General features: G+C 32.3%; 2 protein-coding genes across 13 annotated transcripts; both read right to left on the bottom strand.

Annotated features, from left to right (window-relative positions):
- Window positions 1-543: 543 nt before the first annotated feature.
- On the bottom strand, window positions 544-8806 carry LOC120073725 (transcription factor-like protein). Its single transcript, XM_039026532.2, has 15 exons — window positions 8490-8806; window positions 8011-8178; window positions 7521-7589; window positions 7123-7216; window positions 6842-6942; window positions 6714-6759; window positions 6561-6620; window positions 6232-6300; window positions 4348-4431; window positions 4146-4229; window positions 3734-3819; window positions 2504-2594; window positions 1618-1698; window positions 1368-1442; window positions 544-1275 (listed from the first exon to the last, which is right to left on the bottom strand). Exons 1-15 carry the CDS (start codon window positions 8600-8602, stop codon window positions 1141-1143), a joined length of 1356 nt encoding a protein of 451 aa, XP_038882460.1. The 5' UTR covers window positions 8603-8806; the 3' UTR covers window positions 544-1140.
- A 691-nt stretch (window positions 8807-9497) lies between these two features.
- On the bottom strand, window positions 9498-14463 carry LOC120074406 (defensin-like protein). Of its 12 annotated transcripts, none has more exons than XR_016528445.1 (7): window positions 14175-14391; window positions 13519-13572; window positions 12640-12743; window positions 11984-12022; window positions 11200-11403; window positions 11050-11127; window positions 9498-9683 (listed from the first exon to the last, which is right to left on the bottom strand). XR_016528445.1 is itself a non-coding variant. In XM_039027521.2 (6 exons), the coding sequence occupies exons 1-5, from the start codon at window positions 14251-14253 to the stop codon at window positions 11260-11262; spliced, it is 420 nt and encodes a 139-aa protein (XP_038883449.1). In that variant the 5' UTR covers window positions 14254-14463; the 3' UTR covers window positions 10726-11127; window positions 11214-11259. The 12 variants fall into 12 exon arrangements, 2 of the variants coding, with proteins under 2 accessions (XP_038883449.1, XP_038883450.1); XR_016528444.1 differs by having other exon boundaries at window positions 11210-11403; XR_016528442.1 differs by having other exon boundaries at window positions 11214-11403.
- Between the last annotated feature and the right edge of the window lie 5248 nt (window positions 14464-19711).

Raw genomic sequence — 19711 nt, 5'->3', positions numbered from 1 at the left:
TTTTTGTTTTTAATTTTTTAAAATTAAATTTATAAACACTCTTTCCACCACTAAATTTCTTATTTTTTTATCTACTTTTCACACCCATATTTTAAAAAACCAAGCCAAATTTTGAAAATTAAAAAATGTCATTTTTAAAAATTTGTTTTTGTTTTTAGAATTTGACTAAGAATCCATTTCTTATACTTAGGAAAGATGCAAATTATTGTAAAACTGAAGGAATATACTTAATTTTCAAAAATAAAAATCTTGTTTGATAACCATTTTGTTTTTTTAAAATTAAGTCTATAGACACTACTTCCACCTTCAAATTTCTTCCTTTGTTATCTATTTTTCACCAATAATTTAAAAAACCAAGCTAAATTTTAAAAACTAAAAAAAAAAAAAAAAAGTAACTTTCAAAAAATTGTTTTTGAAATTTGATTAAGAATTCATCTATTGTACTTGAAAAATATGCAAATTATTATAAGAAATATAGATGAAATAGACTTGATTTGCAAAAATAAAAACAAAAAATCAAATAGTTACTAAACGAAGTCAAAATGATTATAAAATGAGACCTAAATTTTCTATTAATAGTTAGAATACTAAGGCGATCCTTTAAAAGTCCCCCTACATTACACATATTTCATTATTTTTTGAAGCATCTGACATCTTTTTTTTTTCCCTCCTAACATCAACAATTAAGTCCCAGATGTAAAACAAATGCCAGAATGAAGTTGTAGCCAGAAGTCCTTTTTCTTTGTTCTTCGAGTCCAATAGGAGAAGAGGATTCGACCACATACCTCCGTATGCCAGGACTCGAAGAGGATTCGAACCACATACCTCCGTATGCCATTTGAACCACAGAGCTGTAGCTAGAAATTGATCAACAAAGGAAAATCAAACTAACAAAACTTCCGTATCGTATAATCCATGAAGGGAAGCTGACTTTGAATTGTACTCGGTAACAAAACCATTGTCATTGGCACAATATTTTTTCCTCCCAGTCCCACAAAAAACTCAATGCGTTCTTCACCCTTCTCATTAACGAAGTAAATATTTTAGCCCATGCCATTGATGAAGCAACAAAATCTGAAGTACCAGAGGCCATGGTTATAAACAGATCTTGGCAGCTGTATTGTATCATCTCTTCACGGTCTACTTTTGACGCCGAAGATGTTCCCGCATATGCGTGTGTATGTCTGCCTTCACTACCAGTCGCATGTTTTTCAAATCCTCCCATAGCAACCCATTCCATTCCCGTGCATAGTCGCACGCAGCCTCAAAAACTTCCTGGAATGCCAAAGAAATTTCTTCTTAAGTCGTTTTTTAGGGGAATGTAAGAGTAATATTCGAAGTTAAGAAGCAACATTTGAAATTCATACCCTGGAAGGAAATTCGTCGTAAAAATGTGCGGGAGTAATATCAACCCTATTAAGATCTGATTCCCATAACCTAATCTGTCATGGAATAAAGAGCAACGGAAATGATCAGGAACAGGACAAAGATTTGATAAAATTGTACGATGAGAACATATATGGACATTTTTTATTTCCATGACAAGCACGGGTTGATTTGTAGATAAGAAACCATTGGCTTGACAAACATCAAGGAATTTACTAAAGCAAACCTAACCTGATCTGTGACATTTTCAGGGACTGATGGTATTCTCTCTGCAACACGAGGATGTGCATTCTGCTGTAGAAAAGTAACTATCTGCAAGAAAATAGTCAGATATCAAGCAATTTGAAATGAGAAAACCAGCATAGAAAAGTGTAGTAATGCATTCAATGTAATTGAATGCCTGTGTATTGATGAGTACACAACTGTTTTAATTTAATATTAAATTTATTTGTGAGGTGGCTTAGTATCTCTTGCTCATGCATCCATACACCGTCAACAACTTAATATCCACATCATTCTCAGATAGTCAACTAACAGTCCAAGGAACATTTAGAACCATTTATCAAATCGGAGACACTAAAATGTTCATTTTAGAACTTCAGAGACTAAACAAACACTACACTCAGTCTTTCAATGTTTCAGAGACCAAAGGATTATTTTGCTCATATTTTTTTAGTTAAAAAATATTCGAAGTTTGCATTAAGTTTATGAGAGAATTTAGATTGATGCACATAAGGAAAATAGAAATATTGTTTCTTGTGCATTAGGAGCCAATGCTAGTTGAAGTTCCTTCGTGGCTGGCCGATAACAACGGGTTTGGCACTTGATCCCTACTAACTAGGAATAACCCCCTTGGTGGTCCAAGCCTCAATATTTTTCATGCTAATTGTACGCAATAATATTTAGAATTGGAGAGAATTCTCCAAGTATTTCATTTCCACCACTAGCAAGAATTAACAGTTCTACGAACCCAAAATGTTCTGAATTAAATGAAGCCCAAAGAAGAACTGGTCTACTGCATTCCATTGGCAATTTGAACATAATATAATGGTATCTAATCCCATGCTTCATAAGACTAAGAGTAACATGTGTCAGGGTGAACAAGTAGAAAACTTGCCTGCTCTGCCGTAATCCCATTCTTAAAAGCATTATACAAGCTTTCTTTCGTTATTGCTCCAACTATAAGATTTGGAAGTTGATACTCGATCCTGCAGAAGGACAACTTCGTCTTATTTTACAATTCTTGAACCAAGTAGAAAGTTGATATATGTGATTAGATTGCTGCATTACAGAAAAGGTAATAACTGTGTTCCTCACGCAGTAGGTAAAATGTAGAATGTTGAACTTGAATCATATCCCTATTTAATCAACTATTCCAAGTGCTTCTGGTGAGAATACAATTAAAAAACGGACCTTCTAATAATGAAATGAATCTGTAGTAAGAATTTGACACAAAAGTGAGAGAATTATATGTAGATAAAAAAGGCAGCAGCATTTCTAATTTACACAGGTATAACACTATAACCATTGAATTATCATTAACAAATTATGTAACAGTATTCCAATGATTAATTGGCCCTATTGACCTTACAGAATCCATCACTAGTTGCTTGCACTCGCAAGAAGCAACGTGTTAGGATACTTCCTAACAGGAATCTCAATTTGGAATATATTGAAATATAAAGGAAATGCTACAAGATACCATGTTCAAGGTACTTGGGAACCAACCTCTTGAGCATACTACTAAATCAAGCCCTAAACCATTCAACTATTACCTACCTTCTTTCACTCCCCATCCTTCTATTTATAACCATATTCAGTCACTAACTTCCTATCTAATTACCATTATACCCCTTACTAATACTATACTGATATCCTATCTAAGTACCTCACACAGGGCTAATGACTAAGTTATCCCACTGCTTGCCCCTCTTTCTTTCTCATAACATATGTGAAGTTTCAAGAGGGATCTATCAGGGGTGAGAATTCAAATATAATAAAAGAAGAAGAAAAGGTACGCTGAAAATATTAACTGTATCCAGTAGCCAGTCAATCCTGTAAAGTTATTTTCGAACCAGCTTATATATCCTTCAGTATTTGTGCCAGCTTGTATATCCTCGTCTATTCTCACAGAACAACTACCTAACCCTATGGTCCCTACTACATTAGGTTATCAAAGTAACTCATTAGATGCAAATCGTGTGTAAGTGGCCTATATAAATTTTCCTTATAAAGCATGTCTCATTTACATGGAACCTTAGTGACCTAGTAGGTCAACCCGTTATGGTTAAAACTAACTTGATCATCGTTTATATAATGTAATATAACATTAATTGATGACATGTACCTCGAAAAGAGACGTAATATTTCACAATGTAGTTTGGAAGAAGAATAAGCATACATCCTGAAATTTGTCTCCACGACAACAAATCCCTGGGCATACAACGAGAAGAAAATTAGGAAGAACAAACAATTTCATAGAGCCTTGGGGCAAGGAGTAGAGTCGTGAAATCTGAGGAGTTGTGAAGTTGTGGGGCCACAGTGTAAGGAGTTATATATATATATATAACAGCATAAGGAGTTAATAAAGTATGAAATTGATCTTTTTAGTCTTCGTACCCACAAACTCTTTAAATCAAACACCCACCCAACTCCAACTTCTTGAGTCAAATACCCCTAAAAAGCTTAGTAACTGTAAAGAAAATGAAACTTAAGAGAAATATATCAAATTTAGATAATTCACATTCAGAAATACTCACCTGTTTCCTTGAAGAAGAATCTGCCAAACTCATTGAAAGATTTGTGGCTAATTTAGTAGGTATGAACCAACTGTCTTTTCTACCCTGGACAAATTAACAGCAAATGGCACAACAGAAAAAGAAAAAGACGAGGTTAAAATAAAGTAAAAATTTGAGTAAAGGTCATGTTCAACTTAAAAAGCAGAAGAGGCTAGCCAAAAACCTGCTGAAGCTTAACTAGTCCCAGATCAGCAAGGTCCTTGATAGCATACCTCTGTTCATCTGTCAGTGTATCAATATCATAAGCCTACAAAACAAAGAAGACACAAGTTGGTAATTGGACAAGTAAATAGTATACAGATTAGTTTTACAAAATTTAGTAATATGGATTATTAGTATTTATTAAAGTTATCAGAGGATCAGTGTGCAGCTGTTATTGATTAAGAGACGGAAGAGAGGAATGAAGAAGGTTTTGAAGTTAGATTGTTGAGGTAATATGGCTCTCTCAAAATCAGAGTATAAAAGGTCCACAATGGAATATCCAAAACTTGCCAGTGGGGGAAGGGAGAATCACATTTAGGGTATGTGCCTAAAGGTTGAATGGATTGTAGCATACTAGTTTGTTTGTTTGTTTTTTCTCACTGAAGTTTCAAAGGGGAGAATTTGTAAACAGGTTAATACCCACTTAGACCTATGGGAACAGAAGCAAAATCAGTTCCAGAGGTTTCACCTCGGCTATCTTTCGGCTTAAGAAGGCAGCAGTGAGAATGAAAGAAGAAATGTGTAAGTGCCTTTTTGTCTGATGGGGAAAGACCCACTTTAGTGCAATTTACAAAAGTATGCCTATTTATTTGATGTATCTATTGAAAATCCAAGTGGCTAAGCTTTTGGAGAGTATGCTGAGAAACCTCGTATGGGCCAGAGAGGGTATTGACAATGCCAGCCATCTAGCTGATTGGAGGAGGGTGTCTAACTACCAAAAGAGCGTGGATTTGGATAAGGCAATCTGAAGGAGAGAAATTTAGCACTTGCGTCTAAATAGCACTGATAGAGACAATTGATTTACATCTACTTGTTCCCCATAGGAAAATGAGAAGCAGCAAACCTTGGAAGTTTGTGGTATGGTGCAAAAAGAATTAGGAGTTTCTCCTTCATAAAAGTTCGTAGGCTTCCAATATTCCTCTGAAGCTAGTTTTCTACAGAATTCAATTGCCCAGTTCTAAAAATGAAGAGTTAGCTGATTGCCGAAATCAGAGAAACTAAAAGATTGAAATAAAACCATAGTCCAAAGTGGCAACCTGACAGATTGAGATGGAAATTGGACAAACTCTAGACTTCAAATGATAACCGTTCTTATCTAATAGAGTAGCAACTTGTTTAAGGATACCTGAAGTAGAGGCATGGAAACCCAAAGAAAATTATACTTCTCATTTTGCATCTTGTTATGAGGAGGATCAATATAGGCCAAACTTACTCAACGGAAACCCCATATGATCTGTCTCTCCTTGTGCCACATGCACAGGAAATATGGAAACTTGACCACAATGCAGCAAGTGTTGATGAAAGAAACTCTAGACATCTTCGGGACAAGTTTAGAGGGAAAGATGATTTTGTAAGACGATCAAACTCAATGCATTTAATATTCTTGTATGACAATGTCAATTGGAGGAATCTGTTGTAATCCCAGTTGTTCTTTATTGGGTTGATGCCAACTTGTATTTTATTCTCCCCAATTATTCACTCTTATGATAGAGGGAAACAGAACTAAAGCCCGTTGTTTATTTTCTAGATCACACAAACTCTGTCACCAGAAGAGTGACAGACATTATATGATTATATAAACGAAAAAGAATATGGATAAAATTCCAACCAAATTCAACCTGACCATAAACAAGCTAAGGTAAATTAGGGATTAGTGCAAAGTATAACAAACTAAACATAATTAATCTGTGTTAAGAAAAATATTTACTCCTGAACCAACTCAAAGTAGTTTGGTATTAAAATGATATGAAGCAACAAGACTTTTAAAAGAGAGTTCTACGATGAGATAAAAGAAGAACACGACAATAAAAGATAAAGATGTAAAAGATAATCAAGGAATTTAAACCTCTCCTGTCACGTGAAAACTGAGCTCTAGAAGAAAAGAAATCAAATCTGCAGGATCCACACCTCGTTCCTGCACCATATTGATTAAGCATGCATTTAGAATAGAGGACTGTGAGTTGTCACTTATTATAAGAAAATAAATAATAAAATTACACAGTCCAATGAGTCTAAGGAGAATGGTCTAAAATTAACAATAGTTGCTTTTCGTTAGGAGTAACAGCAGTCCATCATTCAGATTCGAATTGAAAATTAAAGACAGAAATAGAATAGATATAGCTTTTCCTAAGAGGAATGCAATAGGATATGACAATAAAAATGGAAAACACAAACCTCAGCGTTAGATATATATTCTCTGATGATATACCAAAGTTGTGCATTTGTTTCCATCAACTGAAGTTTACATTTATCACAAGAATCCCTGGTGAGACAGATGAGACAGATTAATGGGGATTTCAAGAGGTCTATGGTTCATGTGATTCATACCAAGAACTGGAAACCACTCTCAGTTAATCGTGGAGCTTCTTTATCCCTGGATACCACATGTAACATTTTATCAGATATAAGAAGTGAGCACTATATATAAACGAGTGTACATTGAACAAGATTTTAACCTCTGACTTAAAAGGCCTTTCTGGAAAACTTTCATCACAGAAGAACTAATATTTGATGGCTTCTCTGCTTGGCCGGAGTTTATCAATTGCAGCAAGAAGCACTGAACTGACACAATAACAGGTCAGAAGAATATCAATCAAAACTTGTAGAGTAGGCAACTTAGAAGACTGGTTGCCTAGGATCGAGTCCAAAAGGATGGAATCAATACTAGCCGAAGAATAAACTAGAAAGGATGCAATCAAAAAACAGATGATTAAAATTATTTTGTTAACTGTCCAACCTCCCACTGATCCAGAGCATAAGCCTTAAGTTCTTCTAAACTTGGAAGCCTCACGGTTATATTAGCAGGCATTGGTTCTCTGGCTAGAACTTCACTGCAAGATCGTAAATTCATTCTCATTTTTTAAACCAAGAGTAAAACACTTTTAAATGTTAAAATCAAGGAGTCTAAACTCCAGGATCGGCTTCTTCGTATAGAAGATGAGTAATCATATACTTGAATTTAATGAATGCAAATAAGGGAGCAAGTAAAAAGAAAATATGCAGATATTAAGAAAGATCCATGCATCAGAATGTTTGTGCTGAACTGAAAAGAAAGGAAATGAGACAAATAACGTATCCCTCCTTGCATATCTGGTTTAGAGATGCATTCATTAAGCCAAGTGAGAGAAAACTTACCCATGTATTAAAAGCTTTTGGAGGTTTGCTTGGAACATTGGATTTAGCCTGTAGGTTGTTTCTCTTTTCCTATCAATAAAATAAGGATTCATAGAAAAGATTACAATATAGGATTGGGTTGAGGACTACAAACCATGCAAAACTGCTGATAGAATTATAAACAATTTTAGTGAGATCAAAACAGAAATAATGCAAAAGCATTTACATATTGCACCACGAGTTCATAATTAAAGTTCTCCTTGCAGGAACCTCTCAGTTCTGATAATATCATGATATGAACATGCAGGCCATCTATCAACTGTTAGAAAGAAATATTGACGAGAGAGATGAAGATAAAAGAAATAATAATAATAAAAAAAAAAAAAAAAAACAGTCCACAAACTTGGCCTTACTCTTGAACCCTTGAATGTCAGCTTTCTTGGATCTATAACTAACAATGCATTTGAAAAGAATTATGAAAGAATATCAAATTCTTAAAGAGAATAAACACCTATCCGCAGTCTCAATAAATACTCTCAATTGAATCAATCGATCAACAGCAACCTTATACTTCGAGACTCCATCTGGGAGCACCCACTCCTCCATGGACTTGGCTGAAACTGGAGCATCAATGTATAACATTTGTAAAACAAACTTCTTAGCGAGTGGTGGAAGTGACCTGATTACAAAAGATGATTGGCACTCTTATAAATGAGAACCTCCGAAACTAGGATTAAGTAGCTACTTTTAAGTTAAATTCACTTGCAAATACCTAACCTTGGCCACAGTTCTCTAACTCAAAGAACGAGAAGGGAGAAAAAAGAAGGAAAAAAAAATTAAAAAACATTGAAATTTAGAACATTTCATTCGATTAAAAAAAAGATTCAGCTTCAATGACCAACATGCTTACATACAAACTCGAGGTTTTAGTGGATTCAATTATAAATACGAGCCGAAACAATTAAAGCATTTAGAATCGTAAGCAAGAACCTGAGAATGGCTTCGCAGATGAATGCATTCTCATAGAGTTGATCAAGCTTCATGGGGGGCAAGGAGGCCACCATGTCCATAAAATTCTTCGCTATGATCTTTACTTGAGGCATTTTGGATTAGCTTTCCTCCTTCCTGTAGCGAGTCCGTTAGGGTTCAACAAAACTTTGAGCAAGCAAAGGAGAATTCTTGAAGCGTTGGATACACAGAATCACGTATTACAAAGAATGGCAGCTTCCAGGTCGAGAGCGGGGCTGCAATGAGCATTAATAGCCAATGGTGAAGTTTTTGGGATCCTCTAAAATCAATAAATTGATGGAAAAGTATTCAAGCGGTTCGGGTATATTTATCTTTGTGCATCCACTAAGTTATCAAATCATAATGTTTTATGTGAAAAATTCTTTTTATTTTTTTATAGATTTCAATCATTTTTTTAGTATGAAAGATGAAAGAGGAAACGTAGAGATAGATGCACCAGTATTATTCTAAATTAATTAACAGCCTGCTTTGAGTCTCAAATCGGAATGATGATGAAGGACAATAAACCATGCAATGTCCAATTCTTCTTTCAATTGATTATAAGTCACTCATTTTTTAGGTTATCATTGGCTTTTCATAAATTATTTAGCAACGATTTTCTTTTTATAAGATATTTAGCAACAGTTTGATATGGTATTTTTACTCACTAATGAGTCATTTATTTATGAGCCAAGTAAATGAGTGAAGTATCAAACTTCTTTTTGTTTGAAATAGGTAAGGTTATGGGATATATTTGCATATATCAGAAAACATTTGAACCTCTTAATTCGATATATTGTTGAGCTAAAAAAAGTGTGAATTATTTTACCAAAAATAATATTATATAATACTTTTTATTGTTATTAAAAAATGAAAATATTTAGTATAAGTAGGACACTCCTTATTTCTCGATTATACTTTAAACCTAAAATAAAACAAAATTTTGATTGATAAAAGGATTCTTAAGTTAAAATGTCTTCATTTATTATGCTATATAATTTTTTTATACATTTATTAAATAAAAGAAAAAACAATACTTTTATCCATGTTATGTTCTCTTTAAAAATCTATGAAACAATGTTGTATATAGTTGATGAATCTCGTCTGGTCACTCCAACCTTGTTGAGTGCCATATTTGATTCAAGCACTTGATCTCAAGTTGACCTGCAAAAAAACCTACACCGGTATAGTATCAAATTAGATACACTCCAATATCTAAATAGTACACGAAATGTTTAGTTAAGTTAAATATTCATAATATTGTTTACTCTTGAGGTGGTAGAATGTTTATATTTATAGTCTATAGTTTGGGGCATGTACAATGTTGAAAGGGAGCAAGCTCAACTAAATGATTGAAGACTATAGGGCATGACTTCCCATTTGTGAGCACATTGATCCTCAAGGTTTCCTTGGGCCTATTATACACGTCCATAGAAAACATATCTTAAAACGAGAAATTTTTTTATTAAAAAAAAACCACAACAAACCAAAAACAAAACAAAAATAAGGAACTAAAAACCATTAATGATAACATTTTTTTTCGTTTGACTAAATAAATCAAAACCTACCAGTCGCTAAATTCTATGTAAACTTAATACAAAGTCTAAGTATATGGCATACACATATATTATTATTATTATTATTATTATTATTATTATTATTATTATTATTATTAAAAAAACGAGGGTCTTTTTTTTTTTTGGTAAGCCCAAACATGAGACTTTAACACATATATATTAACTAGCTTTTAAGAAAATCAGGGTTAAATAGAGATTTTAAAATTGACTGAGACTAGAAATTTTTATCACATACAGAAAAAAGTTTTTTTTTCCTCAAACAACGAATAAAAAATGGGAGAGTGAACTTTTGACCTCGTATGAGTAGATGTCAATTAAGTTAAAGCTCAATCTACAACAATCATATTGGCCAAGTGTTTGGACCTCAATCTAGATGATACTAAATGATTTGACCATGTGGGCAAGTAATGAGAAATTATGTCTCGTGGAGACAACTTACTAACATAACGTTATAAATTATACCCTAAGCTTTTTCTTTTTGTTTTAAAAGATCCAACAAAACTCATAGAAATTGGTCTTGCTCTCGTTATCAGTAAATTCACCCATAACATAACATTTCTTGGAATGAGAAACACCATAACTTAGAAACAGATCATCTGAACAGCCATTTCATGAGGTTGGCAGTCGGAAAACATCTCCCAAAGACCCAACTCTCGATTTCAATATATATATATATATATAAATGAAAACTACATTTCTCAAATCCCTAATGAAATGAATCCTGCTAATATACTTTTACGAGCTCAGTGTAAATGCACAGAAGAAAAGCAAGCTACAGCAGAACAACCGGTCCCCAATTCCCCAATTCCCTATATTAAATTATCGTTTCACAAAATTCTCCAACTTTTGAAGCCAGAGCAATGGAAGCTACAACAAGGAAGACAATTAGCAACTCTCAGCATACAGGACAAACATCTATGTCAGAGACCAAAGTCCTTTCACAGGCAAGGAAGGACTGCACTTACAAGTGACTGTCATAATATATAATCCAACAGAATATGGAAGCCCACGTGCGGGAAAACATAGCAATGGGAGACGTCAGCCTGCGTTGGAATTGAGATTGCTGGTTAGAAGGATTTCAGAGGAATGTTAAGAAGTTAAAAGAAAACTAGAACCTAAACAGACTGACTACAATTTTGTTGCGTCAGGTTTCCTCGTTTATCTGCATCATGTTGCTATGCAGAAGTGCTTGGTAAATCTTCATTTTTGGCAATGGATTCAGCGATTGGAGGTCGTGGGGATGGTTTTGAAACAACAGGCACTGGCTTTGCAGGCCTGTTTGGTTGGATTTTGTCAGCTTTCTCTGGTTCGACATCAAACTGATCAAGAATAGAAATGTCATCAGATCAACTAAGACTACAACATCAAGAACATTGTAGTTGTTGAATATAAATACAAAGCAAAGTGTAAAACAATATCATAATGGCAAGATATTAACAGAAAAGTGAATGTGTTTGCTGCATTTTAACTAGGTAATGCTTAATTTTAACTGTTTGAAAGAAAAGAACAGGGAGGATAGCACGACTTTCAACCATTCGTCATTTAACGACAATGCCAATGTCTTGCTGCATGTATAGGCTGAATACAGATAGAAAATCATGTTGCAGAGAGAAGGCACTAGTACTGTAAGTAGGAATAACAGAGAAATGAGTGCATAGAGTTTCATGTCCATGATTCAGTTCAAGGTTTTAAATCATGACAGCCGACTTTCATCAAACATACAATTGTGGTTTTCGACACGCAAGAGTTCTTCATCCCCATAGCAATCTAATACCAGAGGATTTTTAAACTGAGCCGCAGATCATATTTGGGATAGGACATTTTACCAAGCATATAAAATGAGTTTTCCGACTACAACATCACACAATTACTTTTCACCAACTACAATATCAAACTTACCTTAAAGCCGCAACCAGATACACAGGCATGGAAACATTCCTGCGAGAATCAAAGAGTCAAAATCCAAAAGTATAACAAAGACATTGTCTGTAAAGAAAGATACTACATATAAACATAGTATTAAATTTTTGTCAACATGTCGATATTTCCACATTTCCGTGAGTTTGATATTGACATGAGGAGTGGATCGATATTTCCATTATATCATTAAAAAAATCATGAAACATAATAATTAAATAACAACATATAACTAATATAAATAATAGACCGGTTAAATTGTTCAAAAATCATAAAATATTTATTTACTAATTTAAATTTAATTTTTGGAGTTATTTTACAAATTTTTCAGAAATATTCATCAAAAACGAAATTTTGTCGATATTTCCATAGAAATTTCCGTAAAATCAAGACCTCAATATTTCCATGCACATCGACATTTTAAACATTGCATATAAATTAACTGAAAATCTTCCTAGTTCACATAACTTCTGTCAGAGTGGGGTGGAGGAGGAAGAGGAAAGAGCAGGTTTGTTGATTAACAGACAAGTGGATTGCTGAGATGTTGAACTTGCGAAGTTTAAGGTTAAACCTCAGGTATGGTGAAATCATCAGAGTTAAAGAAAATGCCAGCAAAAAACAACAAGACGATTAAGTACCTCTGAGTAACTGGCAGACCCAGGAGATCGGTCAATGTAAGCACTCCACTGGTGGTCCTTAAATACAGGATCCTTATAGCATATCTCAGTGCATTCTTCCAAGCCTTGCGACTCAATTACAGCAAGAATTTATATTGACAAACAACATAAAAAAGTCGATAGGTAACAGATTTCCATGGTCTTAAAATTATACACCAACAAACAAGTTATCCTATAAGGATTTCCTAATCACTAAAAACATATTAATAACTGGTAAAAGTTAAAAATATATATCAAGGTAAATAATAAACTCAATGACCGGATATTAATCTAGCAAAAACACACTCAAACAGAAAAATCAGCGAACTTTCCACCAAATGCCAATATTTACCACAATTCATATTAACCCAACCAACAGTGCAAGTCAGGATTTTGACAAGAGAGCTTTCTAGACCAGGTAATGTACCATTTGAAAGAAAACGGCACTAACCACTCCAACTAAGCTTGAGGGTTTGGAGGGGCATTCCACAATAGTGTCCATTGTTTCAATACAGTAAAAAATCAAAGCGGAAGCAGACAAAATTTTAGTTAGACCAGTAGTTTTCTGCCTAGAACAATTGTTGCTGAAAATATCTACAGCAAGTTGTAGCATTCAACCCAACTTAACCCTTTGCCCCAAAATTTCAATGAACCTCAACAAGCTAATCAATTGAACACACAAAAAGTTATGACATGTACACTTGCTAGAAAATAGATTAGATCACACAAAACCACAAGAAATGTATGCTCTAACTCGCAAGTAAGAAAACAGGAAAATTACATCTAGATGAAACTTATAGGATATAGTGAAGTGAAGGAATGAAAGAAGAAGAGAAAAAAAAAAAAAAAAATACTACTCACATTCCTCCCAGGCCTCCCCATCTGCATCACACCCTTTTTTGCAAAATACCCGCCCTACATTGAAACCATCGAGATTATGCAGAAGCGGAAAAAGTATAATCAGACTACTCAAATTCGTATAAACGAAACTAATATTATAAGACTTCTATTATAACGACATCGTCTTATTATCAGATTCCAAAGGATCCCACGTGAAACAAACAACTTTGTTCGTAAGTAAACACTATTCACTGCCCAAGTCAAATAGATGAATATCCTCACGGGACGCCCAAATCCATTATCACAAATACAATTCATCAAACCTCAAATTCCCAATAAGTAACATAGGGTTAAAGTATATTCTCCGACAGTCAATTACTAGAACAAATGCGTTCATTCCCATCAACAGATTCATCAAAATACTCTTTCCTGGCAAAATCATGTGTAATCAGACACGAGGAATTCAACATTTCACAATGATAATTTGCATTCGACGAGTTATAGAGAACGGACATACACGACGTGAGTTTCTAGCTATACATCAAGAAAGTATCTTAAACAAACAAAGCAAATCGCACCATCTTAGAACATGGGTAATGAAATAACCGAAGAATTGCGTAACAAATATAGCAAAATAGAGAAAATGGTGTAAAAATGGAAGATGGAGGAGGATGTACAAGGAATCTGGGTGAGGGCTGCGTATTTCTGCGTGCATTGGTTTCCACAAGGAGACGCCCATTGTTGCGGTATCATCATATAATACACAGCCTCCTTCCAATCTTCACCGCTCTCTGCCGATTGTTTTCTTCTTCTCTGTTTGAAGTGTTGAGGAGCCCAAAAAGAATGAAAATGCGAATGCTCGCATTCTTTTCCTTATTCTGTTCTCAATACACAATTACAAATTTAGGTTTATATTTTCGAATTTTATATTAAATTTACTAGATGCTAAATTTAAATTTAGAGTTTGATTAGGGCTAAACTTTAAATTTATATATAAGAGATTAATGGTTGACATAACCTATTAAATATAGATTTGAAAATTCAATTACTTTTCTATACAAAATTAAAGGTAGATAAATCTATTAAATATTTTAAAAGTCTCTGACTAAATATACACAAATTCTAAAGTTGAATAACTAATTCTGTAATTTTTTTTTTTTATCTTGTGTGTATTTTCCTTGGGTTAGATGTTGTAGTAAAAGGAAAGTTTTAGGAGAGTGATAAATGATGAAATTATGATTGATCAAATATACCAAAATGAATCAATCTATTTGCAAATATATTGAAATGTTATTGTCTATCAACGATAAACATCTATGATAGATACTGATAGATATCTATCATTATCTATATGGACAGTAATATTTTATTGTATTTAAAAATATTTTCAACAGTTTTTTCATTAAAAAGGGTTACCCTTAAAATTAATTGGAATGAGAGATTTATTTCGTTTGATATCATTTTTCTATTTGTCTTTGTTTTTTTTTTTCTTTTTTTAGTGACAAATATATTTTTCTGAAACTTGAAGTGACTTTTGAAAACTTGAATGCACGATATATTATATAACAAAAACAAAAGATCATATGCAACATTAAAACATATGTTATTATATCAATAGATCCTTAAATTGGAAGAGAGAATGTCGATATATTTGATATCGTTCGTAAATACCCATAGATAGTACAAAAAAATATCATCTAGAAGTATTATATGAACATACATCCTAGTAGCAATAATATCTCTAACTTGATTTGTGATTAAAGACGATTAAATTATATACCTTTTTAATTTCTTTATTTACATAAATACATGTCAATATCGATATTTTATTTGTATATCTAACAATATATCCGCAAAATTGAAATGCCAATATTGACACCGATATCAATATCCTTAGTCATAGCTAGATGCAAATAGTGTTTATATTTATAAAATTAGTTTTCAAACACACAAATTTGATTCTGTTTGGTAACTATTTTGTTATTTATTTTGTTTTTTAAAACTAAGCCTAGACTACATCCACCTCCAAATTTATTATTTTGTTATCTATTTTTCACCAATAGTTTAAAAAACCATGCCTTTGAAAATTAAAAAAAAAAAAACTTTCAAATGGTTTTTTTTTTTAATTTAGTTAAGAAAAATGCAAATCACATTAGGAAATGTGAATGAAACAGACTCAATTTTTAAAAATAAAAATAAAAAAGCATTTAGTAACCATTTTATTTGTTTATTTTAATTATCTGTCTCAATTTATTTTAATATTTTTCTTTTTTACTTTATCGTTACCATCACTTGTTGAGTTTGGGGTGAGTTTTTTTTTTTTCAATTATATTTTTTATAAATATTTTTAAGTTTTTCTATTGCTAAAATTTTATTTTTCTATTTTATTATTTCGTCATGTTTCAACTTCAAATTATCTTAGTCTCGACAACGGTAAATTCTCTTCTTGTTAAACAAAATTATAAAATTTTTATGATTACGACGGTAAGTAATCTAGCATGCACAATTATATTGATTATGACCATAAATAATTTAGATTCTTTATTTACGTATTTCAAAAAGTTTCTAAATATCATGGATCGTAGCTATATTGGTTGCGACTAAACTTCTCACTAAAAATAGTTTTATTTATTTCTATGCATAATTCGATATTACAAATTCAATATTAGTATTTTTAATTTCAATAAAATTTTCATGCACAATTATTATAAGTTCAAAATTAACAAATAAAAACCATGACTTAGTTGACAAACATGGAAGAAAGGGTTTAACACTAAAAAGGATATATTATAAGGACTTTCAATTAAAGAAAAAAACAAACATGTGATTGCATTCTTATTGCATCTCATTCTCATTACACATTAAAATAAAAAATAAATAATAATAATAATAATAAAATTAAAAAAAAAAAAACGTGGGAAGACTTTTCACGTATCACATTGCATATACATTTCTTTAATATATATATACACATATACGGATTTTTAATAATAATAAACTATCATTTGCAATTTTAGTTCCTCTAGTTTTACTAATTGCTGTTGTAGATAATTTTATTATTTCATATTTTAGGAAGTTTTCTAAATGTTAGGTTTATTTATACTAATTGATAGTGACTATACAAATAATCAAACCCTAACCTTGTGCAGAACCAAACGTGCCTCAGCTGCTGAATAACGTTATTTGAAGTTTTTAAGTTGAGAACAAACTATATATATATATATATATATATACATATATATATTTGCACTTAATCTACACTACAGATTTTATATGTTTATTAAAAAAAATCGTATAGGTATCTGTAAAACATCACAATTAAAGGAGGGCACGTGCCCATGGCCCCTTAATAGATCTGCCCCTGACCATATTATCTACAACAAGAAAAAAAATGTTGTCAAAGTAACTCATAAGATATAAATCTTGTCTAAGTGGCCCCTCAAAGGATTGAACCTAGCCTTGTGCAAAACTAAACATGCCTCAGCCATTGAACCAACGTCGCATAAAGTTCTTAAGTTAAAGAACAAACTAAATATACTTAATCTATGCTACAAATTTTTTTATGTTGATTAAAAAAACCACGTAGGTATATGTGAAGTGTCACAAGTTAAGGAAGACACGTGTCCCTGACCCCTTAAATTGACCTGTACCTTATCATAATGTCTACACCAAAGAAAAATGTTGTAAAAGTAACTCATAAAGTACAAATCTTGTCTAGGTGGCATCTATGAATTTTTCTTGTAACACATTTTATGTACATGTATCCTTATTCACCTAGTATGTCAACTCATCGTAGTTAAAACTAACCTGAACATTAGTCGTATAATGTAATAAAATATTAAACAATGACATCTCATAATATATATATATATATATATATATATACTTATATATAAAAGCCTCTATGTAGAGAAACTTTTTCTTCAAATTTTGGCTTTTCTTTTAGTTTTGTTTTTCAATTCACCTTATGGTTCTAATGTAAATCTGTTTTCGAATTTATTTTCGATATTATAATTAATTATGGTTTTTATATTTGAACAATTAATTGTTAAAAATTTATTTGGGTTATCCATTTGAAAAAATTGATTAAATGATCCCTCCATTGAATTATAAGAATTTGATTCTCCTTATCCACGTTGGTCTCTTCATTTGTCCTTTCGCCATTTTAATTAACGACTACAAATTAATTCCAATTTTAAATATTTGAGAGGCTTGATTATTCGTTGTGGGTTGAGGAAGTTTTGGGACATTTGGTGGATACATCTGGAATCTTTGAATCGGAAAAGATTAAGCTTGGGATTAGGCCGAGAGGTTTAGGTAGCTTAGATTTAAGAAAAGTCTAGAAATGTAGTGCAAATTTATAAATATTTAGTTTGCGAAATATTATATTGTATTTAATCATTGATTAGATTTTAAATTAGTTTAAATTTGTCATCTTAATCTATTGTTTTGATATTTTAATATTTTAATTTTACTAGATTTTGAAATAAAATTTTGTAGATTTTTGTCACCTTAACTAATTAGAAAATGATCATTTTTTTTTACCATAATATGCTAACTTAAAATTGAAACAAACTAGTATTTTAACATTAAATTCACTCATTGAAAAACTGTTTTTTTTTTTTATATCAAATTACATTCGATGAATAAAAAAAAAATCACAAATTTTGAGTTTTAGTTTTTATTTGGTCGCTAAGTTGTTTTAAATATTTTAAACATTCAAAAAATGATTCTAAGTCTTCGAGGTAGTTAAATTGACCAACAAAAAAAATTAAAATGTAATTAAATTAAATTGAGGATTCTACACATAGATAGTCTAAATAAATATAATTATATAATTGTAGTCTAATGGCGTGTTTGGAATGACTTTGAAAAAATATCCTTCAAAAATTCATTTTTGTTTCAACACTTTTAATAAAAACTCATTAAAATAAAAACATGCACGCATTGCAACTCCTTCTTAAAAGTATTTTTATATACAAATTTGTCTAGTTTGTTATATACTAAGAGTGTTTTTATTAATGTTTTTCAAGGTTGGCTGGTGGCAATCGCTAAAGGTGGCAGTCGAAGGTTGGTCGATGGAGTTGGTGGCCGGAATTTCGCCTGTGTGGCGAGATAGGGGGTTGCCAGAGATTGATCGATGGTGGTCGAAGTTGGTCAATGGCAGTTGGAGGTGGGTCAACAACGGTCATCGAGGTGGCGACCGAAAGTTATCCGACAACGGTTGCCAAGGTGGCAGTCGGAGTTGGCCGACGACGGTCGCTGAGGTGGCGGCCGGAGTTGGCCGGCAACGTTCGTCGGAGTTAGTAACCGGAGTTGGCCGACAACATTCATCGGAGAAAGGCGAACTGAGTTGGCCATGGTAGTCACCAAAAGTGGTGTCCAGAGGTTGACAGACGTATTTCCGAAATTAATTTATAAGGAAAAAAATGAGGGGTAACCTATGATTTTGAATAGTATTCACTATTCAAACCCATGGGAGAGGAGGTAGGAAACCAAGGCTTCTAAATCAATGCCCCAAATAAGGGTTTGACTTAGGATGTTTACCTCATCCAATCCTAACTTTGGAAACAAACACCCCTTTAAGTTTTAAGTTTTAAGTGTTTCTTTTTCTTTTTCTTTTTTATTTGATAGAAAATTGAGAAGTTCAAAGTTGAGAGGAAGAAAAAAATCCCATCAAATTTCTTAGACCATTTAGTTTCCTATAATTTATTTTCACTATTCTCTCAATGGATTTTGTACTCCTCTTTATATATATATATATAAAAAAATACATATTATTTATTTCTTGTTTGCAACAATAAGTCATAGCAAATATGATGTTCACCATGTTATTGGTAGCTTGATTTTAGAGGTAAGGATATGGGAGAGTTGGAAAGAAAAAAAAAAAGTGGAAAAAAAAAAGTTTATCCAGTATGTGCATCAACTCATGAACCGAAAGAAAAAAACATACTATCTATTGAAATCAGCGAAACTTAAAAGCCTTTTTCTTGAATTCTCATTAATGAGTTGGTCCAATAAATAGGCAATCAAAGCACAGTTGGCAATAACAACCAGTAACAAAAAAAAAAAAAAAAAAACCATCTAACCAATATAAAACTAATTCTAATACTCCGACTCAAAATGGAGAATGAACATCAATAATTCTCATCTTGTCTAATAAAGAAGTAAAAGAAGAGTATGGTAATGATTTGGTAAAAATGTTTGCCAACTA

The sequence above is a fragment of the Benincasa hispida genome, chromosome 3, assembly GCF_027475165.1.
Source record: "Benincasa hispida cultivar pf3 chromosome 3, pf3_genome.v1.1, whole genome shotgun sequence".
Classification (NCBI taxonomy): Eukaryota; Viridiplantae; Streptophyta; class Magnoliopsida; order Cucurbitales; family Cucurbitaceae; genus Benincasa; species Benincasa hispida.
Note: the sequence above shows the minus strand (reverse complement) of the source record. Positions and strands in the feature narration are given on the sequence as shown.

Excerpts from the sequence above, each read along its gene's own strand:
- LOC120074406 (XM_039027521.2), bottom strand. The coding sequence starts at position 14,253 with ATGATGATACCGCAACAATGGGCGTCTCCTTGTGGAAACCAATGCACG. Across the intron at positions 12,744-13,518 it reads TGGGGAGGCCTGGGAGGAAT|GCTTGGAAGAATGCACTGAG; the intron begins GTGAGTAGTATT and ends TTGAGTCGCAAG. Across the intron at positions 11,404-11,983 it reads TATCTGGTTGCGGCTTTAAG|TTTGATGTCGAACCAGAGAA; the intron begins GTAAGTTTGATA and ends ATTCTTGATCAG.
- LOC120073725 (XM_039026532.2), bottom strand. The coding sequence starts at position 8,602 with ATGCCTCAAGTAAAGATCATAGCGAAGAATTTTATGGACATGGTGGCC. Across the intron at positions 6,301-6,560 it reads AATATATATCTAACGCTGAG|GAACGAGGTGTGGATCCTGC; the intron begins GTTTGTGTTTTC and ends AATATGGTGCAG. Across the intron at positions 1,276-1,367 it reads ACGACGAATTTCCTTCCAGG|GAAGTTTTTGAGGCTGCGTG; the intron begins GTATGAATTTCA and ends TTGGCATTCCAG.